The 19,537-nt window shown below is 41.9% G+C and overlaps 1 protein-coding gene across 3 annotated transcripts in view; it reads left to right on the top strand.

The window, feature by feature from the left end:
• HECW2 (HECT, C2 and WW domain containing E3 ubiquitin protein ligase 2) overlaps positions 1–19,537 on the top strand; it is a 455,376-nt gene that overhangs the window by 316,652 nt on the left and 119,187 nt on the right. For 2 of the 3 annotated variants that reach the window (XM_088451024.1, XM_088451026.1), the window contains 5 exons: positions 906–1,048; positions 4,092–4,192; positions 13,104–14,393; positions 14,926–15,021; positions 17,849–17,999. In XM_088451024.1, coding sequence (XP_088307150.1) covers positions 906–1,048; positions 4,092–4,192; positions 13,104–14,393; positions 14,926–15,021; positions 17,849–17,999 — 1,781 coding nt within the window. The remainder of the gene's footprint in view (positions 1–905; positions 1,049–4,091; positions 4,193–13,103; positions 14,394–14,925; positions 15,022–17,848; positions 18,000–19,537) is intronic. The other variant, XM_088451025.1, reaches the window with a different exon arrangement.

Raw genomic sequence — 19,537 nt, 5'->3', positions numbered from 1 at the left:
TAAAAATAAAGCTGTCCAGCATTTGTAGGCTGCATGTAAAAGCAGCCCGTATTTAACCCAAATGCAAAAAAGATATGCATTTGCACCCCTTGCATTGCTACATGGTTTGCCCAGGTACAGAGTTACTTGCTGTATCTTACTCTATTATAGCCAGATCTGAATCAGGCCACAGAGAGTGAGAGACAGCCTTTAACGAACATATGATGATGCCCTAATGCAATCACAGTAGCCAGGAAGAAGCCAGGGGAGGCATAGCTATCAGGAATTTAATAGATTTTGCATTACGGGCAGCACAGACGGTGTAATGGTTAGTGTTACTGCCTCACAGCACTGAGGTCGTGGGTTCGATTCCCACCACAGACGAGAAAGGGGTGTGTGTCATGGTTATGGCTTTTTCCATGAGATCCACGGTCCCTTAATTTGTTTGGGCATGCGCAACAATATGCCTGGGGGCACAAAAAAATATACTCTCTTACCAAAAATTTTGGCTAGGGCGGGCCCTGGATGCGATACACGTTATCTTGGCCCGTTACCTGCTGCTGGACAATGCAAGTCACGTCATTGCGCAGTTGGAACAGGACTATAAGTATGCACTTACACCTTGCACTTCTGGCATCTCCAGGTGGGGAAAACCAAAAAGTAGACCGTAATGCTGAAATTATATTTTTCAGGTATGTTGCACAGTTAAAGTAGATAAAGAAAATGTTAATCTTGTACGTGTTCGCATCTGAAGTTTAAGACATGTCTGTGTTTACCTTCTGGGTATGAAACATTCAATTTACCTCTTTCTGTACTGGCCTGGCAACGCTTCATATTAACAAATACACCAAAGGGGCTAACAATTGTCAGTAACAGTCATACTGTAAAAGCATACTTTAACCTAACTACTTTATTTTTGTATCTAGAAATATTCCTTTGTTGCTCTACTCACGGATGTTTTGGAAGTTGAAATAAAAGATAAATTTGCCAAAAGTCGTCCTATCATCAAGAGATTTCTTGGAAAATTAACTATTCCAGTACAGAGGCTGTTGGAAAGACATGCAATTGGGTAAATATATCTTTTTATTTCAGATTTAAGTTAATTCATGTAGTCCGATTATTTTGTCTTTGAGATCGCAAAATCAGTTTGCTACATTGGAGATCTTCTGTGCTTCTCTGTACTGACATTCATCGTGCCAAACAGCATGAATTTTATCAGTAACGACTATGATCGGGTCGTCATGAACAATGTTGTGCTGGGTACACATCCTCTAATGTGTACCCAGCTATAAAACGGAGAAGTTGCGATTGTAACCAATCAGCTTCTAGCTATCATTTATTTAGTACAGTCTATAAAATGACTGAAGCTGATAGGTTGCTATGGGCAACTTCTCCACTTAATCTTTCTCTAAGATTTGATGCATCTCCCTCTGGGAGTGTTACATGTCACCCCTGGGAGTGCCCTGTATTTTATGAATGTTTTGTGTTTGGAGGGCACTATTGGCATAGTTACTTTGTGGTGACCACACTGGACATAAGTGTTTGAAATTGAGGAGTTTATGCCTAATGTAGTGGTTCCCAAACTGAGTGCTGTGGTACCTTGGTGTATGAAAGTAGCACATCCCAATATATCAATTGCAATGTTCCCTCAAACTAATTCATGGCTGAGCAATTTTTCAAAGGAAAAGCTGAAATGAATGGAATAGGTGATCATGTAATGGTAGTTGGTATGAGAAGATGCAAATAATTTTATGAGCGTAGTTTCCAATAGTGTAATGTTTTCATGTACCTATGTATATATATGCTAATTCACTGTGATATATACAGTTCTGGTCAACATTATTTGTGCCCTTGAATTGTAAGTACATCATGTACAAATATGGAATGTAGTACAATACATTTTGGTCTATAGACACTCATATTTGGCACAGAACAGCTTAGGATAAAATAATAACAATTTGAAAAAGCAATAAGAGAAAAAACTCAGCAGACTCACCTTTGATAAATTGCCAGTGCTTACATGACTTGAATTATCCTATGGCGAAGACCAGAGAGCTGTGCTATTATCACAAAACACAATCTCTCTAAAGGCTTCATAGTCATCTCAAAGTATTCCTGTTTAAACAGTGCGCAATGTTATTAAGAAGTTTGCTACTCATTGAGCTACGAAGAACCTCACTGGACATGGGAAGTCTTCAAAGGTTGGTACCAATTGTGGAAAAAACACCACATAAAACATCCAAAGAGCTGAAGGCTAACCTGAAACTGTCTGGAGTGATGGTTTCAACCGGTTCCATACACCGCACTCTAAACTAAGAACAAAAAAAAGACATAGAAAGGAATGACTGATCTTTGCCAAAACTTATCTAGATATGCAATCTATATCTATAATGGGTGCAAGGTGTGCGGTGAACACGGGACCCTGGGTCCAGGGGGACCCACACATCGCACACCCTGCACCCAATTAAACAGTAGGCTCTGGCACGATACCAGAGTCTACTGCACCGCCAGAGCAGAGGGGGCCCGATCTGATCCTGCACACGGGCCCCTTCCTCTCTTATAGCGCCTCTGGAAAACACCTATGGTTAAACATGGTGAAGTATCCATAATGTTGTGAGACTGCTTTTCTGCCTCTCTTACTGGAGGCCTTCACCGTACTGAAGGAATCGTGACATTTTAGGATTGCTAAGGCATCTTGGTGCGAAATCTGCTACCCAGTGTAAGAAAGCTAGGTTTGGGTCGAAGATCATGGGTTCTACAGCACGATAAAGTCCCAAAACGCACATTCAAAAGCACAAAAGAATGCTTGGGAAATAAATGGACTGTATTAGACTAGCCAGCAATGAGTCCTGATCTCAGTCTAACTGAAACATTTTGGAAAGAGCTGAAATCACCAATTTCAAAAGGAATTATGCAAACATTCAAGAGCTTTAACAAATTGCAATGGACGAGTGGGAGAAACTACCAGAACACAGGTGCAAGAAGCTAATAGATGACTACAAGAAACATTTGGAAGCAGACATTGTTGTCAAAGGGTATATAACCAAATATTAAAGCACATAAAGTAAGGGTGTTCAGGCATATATTTTATTTAGTTTAGAAGTTGAAAAGGATTTTTTTTGTTCATAACTTTGGACATTCTATTAAAATATTGTGATGATTCCTGTATGAAGTTGGTACATTTTCATTTCTTTGAAAGATTTTGTACTTAAAATTCAAGGGTGCCAATAATGATGTCCAGAACTACAGATATGCCCTAATGCATCTAGCCTCAATACGCCACTCAGTGTGAGATGCCTGGTGTGAGTGAGCTGCCAGATTCCCTGCAACGCCGCTAGCGTCATGTATATTTTATTGCCCAAAATGCGTCTTTGTCACAATGCGATGTGACTGGGACACCCCAGGAGACTGCACTGATTAATTTGATATGCGACACTTATATATCTGTGTCTGACTGTCTGTAAATGATACTTGGCGTGGGAAAAACAGCTTCGGCTGCTGCATCACTTTGTATACTAAATGAGATACTGAGTTGCATACATATATATATATATAAGTGTCGCATATTAAAATAATCTGCACAGTCTCCTGTTACATCATGGTCTCATGGGACCTGACGCGCCGGGATGGGCTTTTTGGCCCTACTGCAACAAAGATGTGTGAGGACACATCTGCATATACATAGTTAGACTAATAGGCACATTCAGCCACCATTCAATGCGGTAAAGGGCCACATTATTTTCTGATTTGGTAATGGCCTTCATTGAACACTAATAATAAACTGGTAAATATATTTTATATTTGTAAAGGAATAAGTATTGGATAGTTGGAAAGCTTGGAGCCACTGAGTTCCTGAAATAAATAGTTTCACAACATCTCTTTTTATCAGACAGAGCCCTGGATTCTGCCAACCGGGGCAACTTTCTCTAATTTATTCTCCAGCCAGTGAGTACTGGTTAGTGATAAGGTGTACAAATAAATGAGTCATGTAAGTATGCGAATAAAGATGAGCATTCTAACATCTATCTCATATTATTATTATTATTCTCTGTATTTTTTTTAAGTAACTTGTAAAACTATTCATTAAATACTAATGTTCAGCCTGCTTTCAGTGACCAGATTCTGAGCTATAATCTGGGGAGAAGACTACCGACCGATCACGTCAGTGGATATTTACAGTTTAAAGTTGAAATAACATCATCAATTCATGATGGTAAGAAAATTAAAGTTGGAAACTACACGTTACACACTTTTGGGCTTTGAGTTTGGTAAATGTCTGTTTGTCGGGTTTATATTTTTGCATAAAGTATGTATTTCCTTACGTATGGTGCATACACACGTAGCGATCAGCCAGCGATACTATATCGCTGGCTGATCGTCCTGCACCCTCCATGGTGTGCTAGATGATCGATATCGAACATCCAGCACACCACTAAGTCACAGACGACTAAATCGCGGGTCCCTATAGTAACCTGCTCGATATCGAGCACGTTGACCTGCATGCACGGCCTATGGACAATACCGCTATCGTCCATACGTGGCCGCACATCGCCGGTCGATGGTGAATTGGTAGGGACAAAAAATGTAACGATTAGAACACTAAAGCATATACACGGTACGATATCTATGAACAATAACGATATCGTTCAATGATATATTGTTCATATCGTTAATTTTTATCCAGTGAACGACCAATGATGCGTGTTCCCACATGAACTATAACGATATCTATGATAGTCTGTACATGCTGGCCAACTTGTACAATATTGTCAACTTTGCCTGTGCAGAGATGTGGCAGGATGACTTCACTGAAAGATCTCTTTTGGTGCATACACACGCTCAGACTTGCTAGATCAACGATGAACGATTTGAACGATTTTACCAATGATCTCATTAGCGATGAACGATTTCTGACAGTATTTAAATGATCGAAATCGTCCAAATCTGACTGCAAACAGTCGATTTCAGATATCGTTATCTGACATGTGGGCACGCACATCGTTTGTCGATGCATGTCAAACATGTCAACGATATGAACAATGTAACGATTTTTACAATCGTTATCGTTCATATCTTCCAGAGAATCTGACTGTGTGTACCCTCCATTTGAAAGATATCTTTCAAAGATCTCTTTATTTTCATATGGTGCATACACACGGTCAGATTTTCTGTCAAATCTGAATGATAACGATTTTAAAAATCGTTCAATCATTCATATTTGAAAGAAGATAACGATATCTGATATCATCTATGTTTGCAGTCAGATTTGGGCGATTTCATTCATTTTAATACTGTCTGAAATTGTTCAAATCGTTTGTAAAATCGTTCAAAGATCTCTTTGAAATGGTGCATACACACGGTCAGATTAGATGAACGATGACCTATTGAACGATTTCATGAACGATGAACGATTTCTGAATGAAATTGTTAAAATCTGACTGCAAACACATCAGATTTCTGAGATCGTTATCTGACATGCGGGAACGCACATCATTCGTCGATGCATGCCCCACATGTCACAAATATGAATGATTGAACGATTTTTACAATCGTTATCGTTCAGATCTGACAAAATCTAACCGTGTGTATGCACCAAAAGAGATATTTTGGTGCATATACACGGTCAGACTTTGTAGGACAATATGAACGATATCGTTTGTCGTTATATCATTCATATCGACCATTTTTTGGCCCCTTCCAAGCCCCAAACGACGGATGATGTGCGGACACGGGTGGTCGATAACGACCATTGCCCTTGCATGCAGTCCAACCTGGTCGATATCGACTAGGTTGATCGCGGGTCGTTATAGTCGTTTGGAGGTTGGTGGTGTGCTGGATGTTTGATATCGAACATCCAGCACATGCAGGATGATCAGACTACGATATTGTTATCTGATCTGACTGTGTGTATGCACAAATTGAAAGTTATCTATCAAAGATATCTTTCAGTGAAGTCATCCTGCCACATCTCTGAACAGGCAAAGTTGACAGTATCGTGCAAGTTGGCCTGCATGTATGGACGATCATAGATATTGTTATCGTTCATGCGGGAATGTGCATTGTTGGTCGTTCACTGCACAGAAATGAACGATGTGAACGATATATCGTTGAACTATATATCCATACCGTTCATAGGTATTGTACCGTGTGTACGCACCTTTTGAAAGATATATTTGAAAGATATCTTTCAGGTCGGTGATACAGATCATACTGTGCGTATGCAGTTTAATGGTGCATACACACGTAGCGTTCAGCCAGCGATACGATATTGCTGGCTGATCGTTATGCACCCTTCCTGGTGTGCTGGATGATCAATATCGATCATCCAGCACACCACCTATTTACTGACGACTATAGCGACCCGCGATCAACGCTGGTCGTTGATAAGTTGGTAGGGACCATTTAAATGAACGATAACGATATCATTATCGTTCAAATCATTCTTTTAAATCGCTACGTGTATATGCACCATTAGCTTGCACACCAAAATCTGTAACCAAATTGCATATGTGGATATTTCTGTATTGTTGACTTGCATCTTATAGGCATGAGTATGTTCTAATACTTGCAACACAGTCACACGTGGATGTTGCAGCATATGTGACTTTTATAAGGTGTCTCTCTTGCGGTGCTGGAGAGCTGGTGTGACGTTACTTGATGATGATTATTAGCAGCATTGTGTATTGACCTGCTGCTAATACTGGATTCATTAGCATTTCGGCTATATTATATGAAGCTGCTTCTATTTATTCACATTGCTTAATTGTCTTTATTTTGGACTACTGCAGGAAAAAAACGCATATGAAGTTGAAATCTACAGAGTTAAGCTTTTAATTTAATTTATATTGTTATGGGTTTAACAGTTCTTTCATGGTAAAAAAACACATTAGTTTAGTGGTCAGTGTATCAATCAGTAGGACTATAAGATGCATTCTTTCCAAGCCAAACTGTATTGCCAAAAGCTGTTTATAATAATAATAATAATAATAATAATAATAATAATAAAAATAATTGTATTGCCTGAAACTAAAATGGGGCAAGTTTTATACAATATAAAGATAGCCCAGGTACTGTATGAGATCTACTAAGCGGAATGCTTGGGACTTAAGATTTTCCATCTAGGACAGTTTTCTTTATCTCTGGCATTATCCTTCTCGCTTAATTGTTTAGCAATGCTATTTACAGTGTGCTTTATTTACATTTGTGATCAAAACCATGTTGTGCATGGGGGAAGGGGGAGGAATTTGAGGACAGATTTAGAGTAAAGTGGCCCATACACAGTGCGATTTTTTACACAATATGGCCGATTTCGATCATTTGTAACGACCAATTGTGTAAAAAATGGCGTTTCCTATACAATTACGATGCGTGTCCCCGGCGTCATGAATCAGAATCATAGATCAGATGAACCTGCAGTGAGATTTCGACCAATCGTGCACGATGTGACACACATCATATGCTGTTTGCTTGTCGAAAGATCCGTTGTACGATGTAATCATATGATATATAATATCATATGATGTAAGCAATCGCTTTATGACACATCTGATCGTATGCTCGTTTGTACAATCGTTCCATTTCTTGGCACAAACTGTAAAGAATTTCAAGGGAAGAATCTGAAGGGAAATCGTACACAAGATTGAAACGTTTGGAAATCGCCCCGTGTATGGGCCCCTTTATAGTTAGAGGGAGCACGTCCTAGCTCAATTCTAAATTGCAGTGTAAAAATAAAGCTGTCAGGAATTGTGTGCTACTATGCAAAAGCTGCCAGTATTTTAACTGTAACAAAAACCAAAAATGCATTTACATTCCTAGATTGAACATGATTTGTCCAGGTTCAGGTTTGTTTCCTTTTTCACTATTTGCTCCTAACTCTAAATGAGGCCCAGTGACTGTAGGAGAAGACACTTCAGGCTCATGTAGAGTTTTACATTTTTTTATGCAAGCGTAAGAAACGCTTGCATAAAATATGACCGAAAATTGATGCAATAACGTTTGTATGCTGAGCTGGACAAATCTCAGAATGCACCCAGCTCTGCAACAGTTGCACATGTGCCAGGTGTATTCCAGGCAAAAACAGTAGCGCATAGAGATGTGGTTTGACAGTGTTACAAATAATTGCTAAAGTCACATTGTCCAAATTGTGCACAATATAATATTGGGCCTGATTCAGAGTTGTACACAAACCCGTACGTTCCGACTGCTGGAGATCTGTACTGCGCATGTGCAGGTCTCTTTTCTGCAGCCACTGTCTCAGTGCCTCTAAGCTCAGCTTAGTGGACATGCTGCCACAGTTTGGGGGTGGAGAATGGGCGGCAATGGCAAGCGTTCCTGAAAATGAGGGCATGTTGCCCCTGTGTTCCTGGAGTAGCGAGGCCAGTGTCTGTGTCTTCCGCATCAGATTTACTGGCCTCGGCTATGGAGCTGCGATGCCCATTCTCAGTAGCCTTAGACTCACGCAGCCAATTTTGTGACTGATGGTCGCGATCGTGATCCGATGCTGCGTCTTTGGACGCAACACTTGGATCTGCGATGTCTTCAGGTGTCTTCCTCATCATCCTATCTGGGGAACACTGCTAAACTGACGCTGGGTTAGGTGGCCTGGGCCACAGGATTAGGCACTGGAGAGTTAATCTGATTGTCTCTGCCCCCACATAATCCCATCCCACTTCCTTGAAGCCTCAGTACTTTCCTAGTGCTTGTGGAGTGAGGCACTATGTTTACAGGAGTGAGGCACTATGTTTCCAGCTCCTTAGTTAGCTTTATTTAAAATTTTTGATTTGCCTTTTTTGGTCAACAGCCTCAGCTCCTGTTTACAGGTCTCAGGCAGTCACAGCGGGTCCCAGTAATTAGAAGGTAGGAAATCTCGCTCTGCCCTAGCTTTCACTTACAGCTAATGTCTGTGAACTTTACGCACAGATCACCAGTTCTCTCATTGTTAGGCTCCAGGATCTAGCGCGTAAGAATGCTGGGGAGAGGGTTCTCCCTCAGATAAGCCAGCCACTGCCTATCTGTGAATAGTGCTGACCTGGCATGATAGAAATCCCAACAGCGCCATCTGTGAGCGGACCTTGTGTCCGGGTATCCCCTCTTCACAGACCAGCATACTCAGCCGGCAGCGGTGATGAGCACAGCCCTTTCTCCTTGGCGGCCTCTTGTTGGATGGGATGCTGAGACGCCATTGCACCAGACCAGTGCTGTGGCTCCCAGCAACCACAGACTACTAAACGGGTTTGACTGGTTGTGGGCTGTGGCGAGAGGTTGAGGGGCTTATCAGAGGGGGACTGCTTGTAATTTATAGACTGCTTATATTGCACTCCTTATTGAGAGCAGAATTTATTTTAATTTCAACTGCTGTGTTTTTGTTTGTGAGAATACACATGCACTTTTCCACTATGAATTTAGTCAGAATATATTACATGTGTACCTTGAGGAAATTGGTGTTTAGGATTTATTTATTTCAGCTGCTGTGTTTTTAATTCCAATAAAAGGGGTTCATGCACTTTGTCATAGGAAACCTAGGGCAGGATATATATCGGATTCCACTTTGATTCAGCATGGCTGGAAAAGAAGAGAGGGCCTGAAAGTCTAAACAGGTCTCTTTCTCTGCACTGTTTTATCACTGTTCTAATTGTGATGCAAAATTGTCGCACAGAGAGAGGGGGCCCTTTGCTGGCTCTGTGAGCCTGGCATGCATGGCGAGCCATCCAGGGTCACGACGCAGGAGTCTGTTGTCCCTGAGTGGGCTAAATCTATGGCAGAGGCAATTGCAGATCTAACTAGAAGAATGGATAGTCAGTATGAGATTAGTGGTTCCCCTCTTGCAGGGGTCAGCAGGAATAATTAGTATCCCCAGAGCAGGGATCTTTATGGGTCTGTAATATTGAAAGATGCTTTTCTAGAGTGTCAGCCTCCATGGACAAGACAGCAGCTTTAACTGGAAGGGATATGGATCCCAACAGATTACTTTCTCTGGAGAATCTTACCAGGAGAAAGGAAACCTCTAGAGCCCGATTGAGTCTGGGAGTTCAGGATTTAATTGCTGCCATCAGGCAGACATTAAACATTCAGGAGGCAGAGGGTTCTGAGGTAGGTACCTTGTCTGTTTAAGTGTAAAAAGAACAGGTGGTTACTTTTCTGCCATTTTCTCATTTTGCGGATACATTGACAGAAGCCTGGTTAATGCCTGACAACCTGTTTTACGTTCCAAGGCAGTTTGTCAGTGTATCCGTTCTTAGATGAGGACACCACTAGGTAGTAGATGTGCCTATCACCAGGCTTTCAAAAGCTACGGTTCTTCCTACTATGCATGTCCTTAAAGGATCAGTTGGAGAGAAAAAAATGAGGCATTGCTCAAGTCTATTATTTGTTTCATGGGAGCATCTTTATATCCAGCATTGGCGATTGTTTGGGTAAAAAGGTTCTGGGATCTTGGCCTGAGTAGTTGGATTCAGACATGCAATCTGATGCTGATTCTGCTGAGCTCCTAAAGGCAAGTTCAAAGTCTACGCTGGTTCAGCAATTTGCTGTGTTCAGGGTAATGTAATCACAAGGGTGATTACTCAACTATCCAAAGTCCAATCTCATACTGTACCATTCAGTGGATGATCTTTTTATGTCTCTTCTTCGATACTCGTAAGCTGTGAGTCTGTCTTCCTCTGGAGAAGGTTCAGGATCTCCAGTCTTCGGTCAGGACTGTAGTGATCCTCAGGGGTCTGAAACTCCTGGGAAAGATGGTGGCGTCGTTTGAGGCAGTTCCTTTTGTCAGATTCCATGCTTGTCCTCTGCAGAGTCATATTCTGGCCTATTGAGTCCAAAGGGGGCCTCGTTTGGACAAACAGTTTTTCAGTTTGTGTCCTCAGACGCAACTATCTCTCCAGTGTTATCTTTAGTCTCAGAACTTGTCAAAGAGTAATCCCTTATGGATTTGGGATTGGACCCTGGTCACCACTGATGCCAGTTTGATTGGTTTGGGAGCAGCGACTCTCAGCCTTCAGATTAGGGGCTGTTGGCCCAGATCCGAGGCACTGCTCCTAATCAACATTCTGGAACGAAGATCAGTCAGACTGGCTCTTATACAAGCTCAGTACATCCTGCACAAGAAGAGGTTTGCATTCAATCAGACAATGCCACCATGGTGGCGTATATCAATTGCCAGAGAGGCATTCTGAGTCACCAGGATATGTTGTAGGTGGCTCAGATCTTTTCTTAGGCAGAGGCCCGGGGACCTGTGATATCAATCATCCACACCTTCGTCACTCAATACACTCGGGGGAATGGGATCTCCATCAGGAAGTTTTTCAGACCATATAGCAGACCGTTGGGATATATCCAATATAAACCTAATGGCTTCTCGCCTCAATAAGAAGTTGCCAATCTATGGAGCATGGTCCAGGGACCCTCGGGCAACTTTGGTGGATGCTCTGTCTGTTCCATGGTCTTCTAGCCTGGGGTATCTTTTTCTGCCTCTATCCATGATGGCTTGGGCTTCAGAAGGTTCAGAGAGAGGGTCTTACGGTCATTCTCCTTGCTCCGTATTAGTCATGTCGAGCATGTTACTCATCTCTGCAGGGTCTTCTGGCCGATAATCCGTGTCATCTCCCCCTCAGAGAAGATCTACTTCGACAAGGGCCATGTCTTCATCCCAGTTTGTATAAACTAACTTTGATGGCATGACTCCTGAGACCAAAATCTTGAGAGCACAGGGGTTTTTGAGACCAGTGGTTTCTACTATGCTTCAGACCAGGAAGTCTGTTACATACAAGATTTATCACCTTTCGGCCAATGTCTTCCGTCTCTTTCGTCTTTTGTCCTTTTTGCAAGAGGGATTGTCAAAAGGTCTTCACCTGTCTACTTTGCTTTTCAGCGGTTATTTCAGAGGTGCAGATTTTTGTGCAGGTGGTGTTGCACATCCACCAACCTCTCTCTTAGAGAACTGAGGCTTCAGAGAAGCAAGAGGGATTAAGTGGGAGGGGGGAGCCAATCAGATTAACTCTGTAGTGCCTACTCCTGTGGCCCAGCCTGCTTAACCCAGTGTTAGGTTAGCAGTGACAAGGAAAGGATTTTACCGCGAGTACATAAAAAATCCAGTTTTTGTCCTGAGATACCTCCTGTGGCAATAGCATATTGTAGCATTGCTGCTACATCCAAAGGCGCTAATAAGACGCGAACAACTCTGAATCAGGCCCATTGTATTTAAGTGTCTGGACTTTGTTATTACTAAATGCCACATTCACATGTAAATTACAATTAAATATATATACAAATACTAAATGAAATTACAAATTAAGTGTAATTAAATACAAACATTCATTGTCTTTACCCTGGTCCAAATGCAAATATTAATCAAGTACTATGACTAGATGGCTGCAATTTCCTATAATTTAGCTGCCAGGTCCACATGCAATCAATCATCATCATTGGTGCATACTTTATAGGGTGGAGCACCTACTGTGCAAGAGAAATGCCGCCTGATTGGCGCATACTGTATGCTTCTGTGTCCAGGTCTATCTCTCTTGCATTACATACAGTACTTAATGTAATTGACCTACACTTGACCTGTATTTCGCTCACCGTTCAACTTCTCTAAGCGTAGGTAGTCATAAATGTGAGACTCTTTTTGTGATCGTGTGCAGTACAGTAAGGCGTATCTTATTCATAATAAACACACATCCCAACTCTACATGAGGCACTTAATGATCATGTCTGTATATGTTGGACATTCACCAAATAGCAGTAGTATTTTTTTTTGTTTACTTGAAAAATCTGGAACAAAAATAACTACAAAATAGACAATTTAATCAAGATAAATTGATTGTGATGCTCTTTGTTTATTAGTTTAAATGTTTTTTTTGTTTCACAATCCCAAAATATTTAAGTAACCTAAGCTCCTACCACCAGCTAATAGCATGTCAGATGGCATTATTAGTTATCCAGCTAGTTCTGTTTGGAGAACATTTTTGTATCGTCTGAAATACAGCTTTAGTCTATTGTAAAACACATTACTGACTTGTGTGGTATTAACTTATTAAGCATTCAGATTATTAAAGTATGACCATACATATTTAAATGGCCTTATTTCATAGATTTGTTTTTGATCATTGTGTATCCTTATCCCTACACAGATGCATCTCCAGAGGCAGTTGGCACACTACTTGCAGCAAACAATATTAATGGAGATATTGGTACTCCTTCCGATGATGAAGATAGTCCTGCTGGCCATGACACACCTTCCACATTTTCCAATGGTCCGCTCCATGCAGAAACTTTGCTTGATGGGGTAAGATCTGGCATAACTATGGAAACAGACTGTGAAGAGGTCGCTAATGCTGCTTCAAGGACATCACCTATTCGTAGTCGCCAAGACTCCCTTAATGATTACCTTGATGCACTTGAACAAAGCAACAATGCCAAAATCAGTGCTGCCGCTTCTGCCCCCAGTGAACATACACTGGGAGCATCACCAAAGCTAAGGAGCAGTTTCCCCACTGACACAAGACTCAATGCAATGCTTCACATTGATTCAGATGAAGAAGACCATGAGTTTCGGCAGGATGTGTTGTGTCATTCACCGCTAGTGGAGGAGGGAGGACTTGTGTTAAATTGTGGTACTAGCAGAAGAAAAGACAGTTATTTTAGTATGGCATCAAATCCAGGAGAAGATGGAAATTCTGAAATGCAAACATCAGATATCGCAGAAGGCAATACTCAGCTCTCCATTACAGATCTCTCAGCTTTGGGAGCAGTCGGAGAGGTGGACGAAAATGCTTTAGAAAGTAAAAGTGTTGTTGATGATGTAGACACTGCATTATGTGTTTGTATGGGGGCACAGGAACCCTCATCTGTAAATACTGATGTACTTGAGCAAAACAAGATAAGGGCAAGTAACATGGAAACAAATATATCTGAATCTATGACATGTACACCTTCTCAGGTAATGTCCGAAATGGGTGCATGCAGCTCTATATATACACCGGCTTCTGCCGAATCTAGTAATGTTGCTGAAGGAAGGACAAATAGCGATGGGACTAGCATCATTTTTAATTTCAATGTTTCTTCCGGGGAATTTACACCCAATACGTGTTCTTCATCTTTAGAAAGTTCAGAAAGCCCCGTGTTTTCCTCAAAAGATGAGGCTTGTGGGGGCTGTGTATTCAAATCTGGGAGTTCAGAAGTGCAGGCTTCTGTATGCAATCCGTGTTCCCTTCCAACCGTAAATATCAACAGGAATATCGATGGAGACCAAGTTGGAACAGAAATATGTGAAGGAGAAGGGACAGAGGACATTTGGCAGAGAAGGAACATGCAAACAGCATCAGCTAGCATGCAAACACAGGATGAAGAGGCTGGTGGAGCACATGCGACTTCCAGAGATGTGATACAGACCACATTGCAAAGCGAGGGAACCACAGCAAGTAATCAGTTATAATTATTCTATAACATGCTAAAATCTGTTTACTCTTGTGCTTCATTAATGTGTATTTCATATGGCATGTACAGATTTGTTTGCAGGCTTTAAATTAGTTTTTTACTGCCTTTTAATATATTTCCATGACAAATTTCTTAGTTGAGTAATTGAGGCCTGTGCAGTCAGTGCCTCTCCGGTTAATGATAACTCAGAATGCTTAGGCTGCAGAGCAACAGGCTGCTAATCTTATGTAGATCATTTTATGTTACGAGCTACTGACTCAGAACACCAGTGTCAGTGCAGGGTTACTTTCTGAACTATACATCTAACCAGTAGAAAATCACACGTAATACATCATAAGTAAAAGGAGCTCTACTTAAATAAAAATTAAAAATAATTTTAGAGCAGTTCTAATTAGTTTTACAAAGCATTTTTCAATGATGATACACAGGTTTTGCTAAAAGGATGAACTCGATAAGAGACTTGTCTTTTTCAACCTCAACTGGAAAGCATTTTCAATGTGTCTGTATTGCTCGTAGGTTCTCAAGCAAATGGCCATCAAGCCTTACGGTCACTCCCTTCAGTCCGACAAGATGTCAGCAGATACCAGAGAATAGATGAAGCTTTACCACCTAGTGAGACATTACTTCATTAAAAATTCTAAATATTCAGTTGTGCACAATGTTGCTTTGCTAGCCTTTGGACTATAAAAGCATTACATTTCAATTACCGGGTATAGGTGGGAATGCTTCTAAAGCCCCATACCCACTGGGCGATATTTATTAACGATATGGACGATAACTAAATTTCTGAACCATATGTCGATCAAATCGTCCAGTGTGTATGCACTATTCGATCAACAAAGCGCACTCCCGCGGGTCGTTGACGAGGTCTTCTGTTGTCTGTACATGCAGCTCAATTTTGACTATGTTGTTGACGGTAAGGTGCATATCGTTCAGTGTGTATGCAACGAACGATAAACGTCAACACAGCCACTCCCCGGACACTCCCAATCCACCATTTTCAGTTGCATATGCGGAGTTGCAGAAGCCTGAAGTGCACGAAGCTCCTCACCATCAAAAAATCGGTAAGTACAGTGCTGCCACCCATGTATCCCACACCACTGCCCAATTTATCCTCTCCTGAAGTCCTGCCCACCCCCCTAAAATTCCTGCACAGTATTTAAATTAGCTGAAAAACCCTAGTGTCAGACGATTCCTGTATGTCGTTTGTAATATTGCTCAGTGTGTATGAACAATATCGTTTGGCCGAGACTCCGGGCAGTTCAAGGGAAATCGTTCAACGATATCGCTCATGGAGCATATCGTCTAGTGTGTATGGGGCTTAACACTCAGTATTTCTGGTGGTATTGACTAATTGTAGCAGAATGCAAATTAGGAATAGCTGGTTACAGGGGCGTAACTATACCTACGGGGGCCCCATAGCAAAAAATGTTACAGGCCCCCCTCTCAGCCCGCGGCCCACCTTCTCAACCTGCCGCCCCCGCTCTCGTCCTGTGGACCGTCCTTGGCCTGAGAACTGCCCCCCGCACCCTCCTCACTCCCCGACTTACCTGATCCATGGTAGCGCCGTGCAGGGCAGGCACACCTTCTCTCCCGGGCGGCTCCACCTCACTGACTGATGCTGGGAGGAGGCGACCACGCCTTCTCCTAGTATCAGTCAATGGGGAGAGGCGGAGGGAGAGCTGACTGGGAAGACACGACCACGTAGCAGGTAAGTGGGGTAGAGGGGAATGAGGAGAGTGATGGGGGAGTGAGTAGGGTACAGTGGGAAGGGCCGCGGACAGAGGCTTGGCACCTAAGGTGCAGGGGGAGGTCCGGGCCCCGGGTTGGTCCGGGCCCCATAGCAGCCGCACTCCCTGCACCCACGGTAGTTATGCCACTGGCTGGTTATAATATAATTACATACCTGTAAGTTTGGGAAAAATCCAATGATTTCTTCTCCACCTATCAATTGTAAGATGAATATGTTAGTTATCAATAATCAAAACAAGCTCCAAAAAAAAATCAAAGTTAAAAATGTATTTTTCAAAATGGACTGATATAAGTGCAGGGCCGCCGACAGCCACGCTGGGCCCAGATGACGGGGCGCGGCCTAATCGCGGGAGGCGTGGCCACATCCCCTTAGAAAAAAAAATCATTACTGTAATGCCGCCAAGTGGAGCTGCGCTGGGGAGGGGGGTACTGTGTGCCCATCAGCCGGTGCACAGCCAGTGGGGGGTGCGATCAGCGTGATTACTCCCCACATAGGCATAGGAGACTGCTCCGGCTTCTGCCTTAGCAGCCACGAGCAGTCTCCCAGTGCAGCCCAGCACACAGCAGCGTGTGCTGGGCTGCTGTGACGTAAGAGGGAGGGAGAGCGGTGCCAGATCCGGCCCCTGCCGAGCCCTCCAGGCAAGCCCAGGCCCGGGTAATTAGTACCCACTTCCCCGCCCCCCTCTCGACGCCCCTGTGTAAGTGTAGTGCCAGACTAAGGGCCTTATTCAGAGATGTACGCATACACGCATGCGCAATGGCAAACAATCATTAGATCTGCGTAAATATCGGCACTGCGTACATCTCTGGATCAGGCCCAAAGATTCTAGTTGTACAAATCTTCTCATTTATACGCTAGGAGGGACTTCTAAGTAATTTTTAGCTTGTGCTACCAATGGCGATGTTGTTAACGCGAGTAGCAATAGTTTTGCAACAGTCTGGACAAGAAACTATATAAGAAAAGCTATTATTTGATTGCTAGAATTAGTATTGCAGTCAGAATAGTTTAGGATACGTGTTGATATTAAGTTTGGACAGTGAACATTTAACTGCACACAACCACAGATCTGCATTTTTTATATTTGCAGAATAAATTACTTTTGTATAGATATTTACTTGAAATGTTCAGTTTGTCACAGTTTAATATTTTATGTGATAAATTTAGGGAATTCTAAAATCAGGTATTCTGTTTTTTGTTTTTTTTTATCTCAACAAATATGAAACCCATACTTTAATGATTTTGAGGAGTATAGTGTCCACATACATCGATTCTCCATGCGCTACAAGTCACATTACACACAATGAGTGAGCGCTGTGACTCTTGTAGCCCCGAGCGTCTTTTCGTGCAAGTTTTTACCGTTTGAATGCTTCTCATTTGCACAGCAATGCAAATAAGACGCAAAAGCAGCTATTCGTATCACTGTGCAAATAAGAAGGTAAAAAGTCACACAAAAAGACGCTCTGGGCAACACAGTCACGCCATGGCATGGCGCGACTAAAAGGGCTGTTTAACGCGAAAGGAAGTAAGATATATGTGGACACATCTGTATTAACCAATTGATCCCCCCAAAAAATTTTGCACATCTAGTATTATTTGTAAGACATTGTACATGAAAAAACATTGTCTGTGATTTTAGTCAGTAGTGTTAAATCTATTGATTCGTTATATATTTTTTTTAATTGATAGACTGGGAGGCACGCATTGACAGTCATGGTAGGATTTTTTATGTTGATCACGTAAATCGTACAACAACATGGCAACGTCCTACAGCTCCTCCAGCTTCACAGATTCTACAGAGATCAAACTCTATCCAGCAAATGGAGCAACTTAATCGACGGTGAGAATGTTTACATGGCAGTTTCATATGCAATATCAATGTGTGCAAATTCTGAGGCCTTCTCTACAGTAAACGTGTCACCATAGGAATTTTTGGGGAGAAATGTTTGGGATTAACACTAATCTGTGGTAATGTTTACTATCTTTTGCCAGCAATACCCTGCTTTTAAATATCATGGGGAAGGGGTTTGCTTGTTTTGTTATCGCCATCAGAATGACGATAACAGACGAAAATTCTAAAACAATGCTTTATTCTGTGAATATAGGATCTTTTTTCTAATTATAAAAATTTTAATATGTCTGTGTGTGTGTGTGTGTGTGTGTGGCGTCCATTTCAGGTATATGTTACATTATTACTGGCTGGTACCCCGGTATTTATAGTGTGGCTGAGGGAGTGCCAAGCTTATATCTGTTCATGGCACTCTAAAGGTGCATACACACGTAAAGATTTTCTGTCAAACCATCCAACTAGTTGATTGGTTGGAATGAAAATCTGGTAACGTATGGGAGTAACTGAAAACAGTTGAAAATGGTCGTCAGACAAGTTTGTTAAATGTTTGATCTAAACAATTTGTTCAAACAACAGTTTTTGTCCATTTTCCGGCGTTTGGGAGCAAATTGCTGATTGTCATTTGCTTTCATACCTTACCAGATTTTCATTCCAACCAATCAACTAGTTGGATGGTTGGACAGAAAATCTTTACGTGTGTATGCAGCTTTAGTGTCTCAGCAATTTTGTCAAGGCATTCCCACTCAAACAAGAGATCAGTGACTAAAGGTTTCATTCATCCCATCGTGGGTTCATGCATTGCTAAGTGTGAATTCCGACATGTTTGATCTGCTCTGTAGACTTCTTCAGGGAAGATGATGAACAGAGATATTATGCTGTTCACAATGGGTTGCATGAAACTTTGAAGTACCAGTCTCTGCTCTCTGAAGAACTGTCCTATTTCATGTAGACTAGAGGTGTGTATCCACTAGCAGATAGTGGAACGACAGTACGATTACAACATTGTAATCATACAGTCGTTCCTCTTCCCCTGCAGTGCCTACACTGAACGATATGTCATTTAGTGTAGGCACCCTCCAGTTTGACCAGCATGTTCAAGCGATGATTGATGTCGGAAACGACCAGCAGGAGCGCGCATCGCTGAGTGTTTCCGATATTTTCATGCCCGATTTGTGCACGATTAATGAGCAATTGAACGATAACGATATAGTTTTCGTTCAATCGCTCATTTTAATCGGCAAGTGGATACCCGCCTTAGGAGATGCAGACGTTTTAGATCCTGAATGGTTTCGTACATTATAATTTTACAAGAAAAGATATCCTAGCGCTTATATAGCGCTTATATATCACACTGGTAACTGAGTCTAAAGATACCTGCAGCGGTATGTAAATGGGGAAAAAATTGCAACCCCGCAAGCACTACAACAGAAAATAAATTTACAGACAGCGCGCTGGTATACAATAGAATTACATTATAATTTTAGTCACACTAATAAAATCACTTTTCAAAAATAAACCACCAGAGCTCC

The sequence above is a fragment of the Taudactylus pleione genome, unplaced genomic scaffold (assembly GCF_031769625.1).
Source record: "Taudactylus pleione unplaced genomic scaffold, aTauple2 ptg000536l, whole genome shotgun sequence".
Classification (NCBI taxonomy): Eukaryota; Metazoa; Chordata; class Amphibia; order Anura; family Myobatrachidae; genus Taudactylus; species Taudactylus pleione.
Note: the sequence above shows the minus strand (reverse complement) of the source record. Positions and strands in the feature narration are given on the sequence as shown.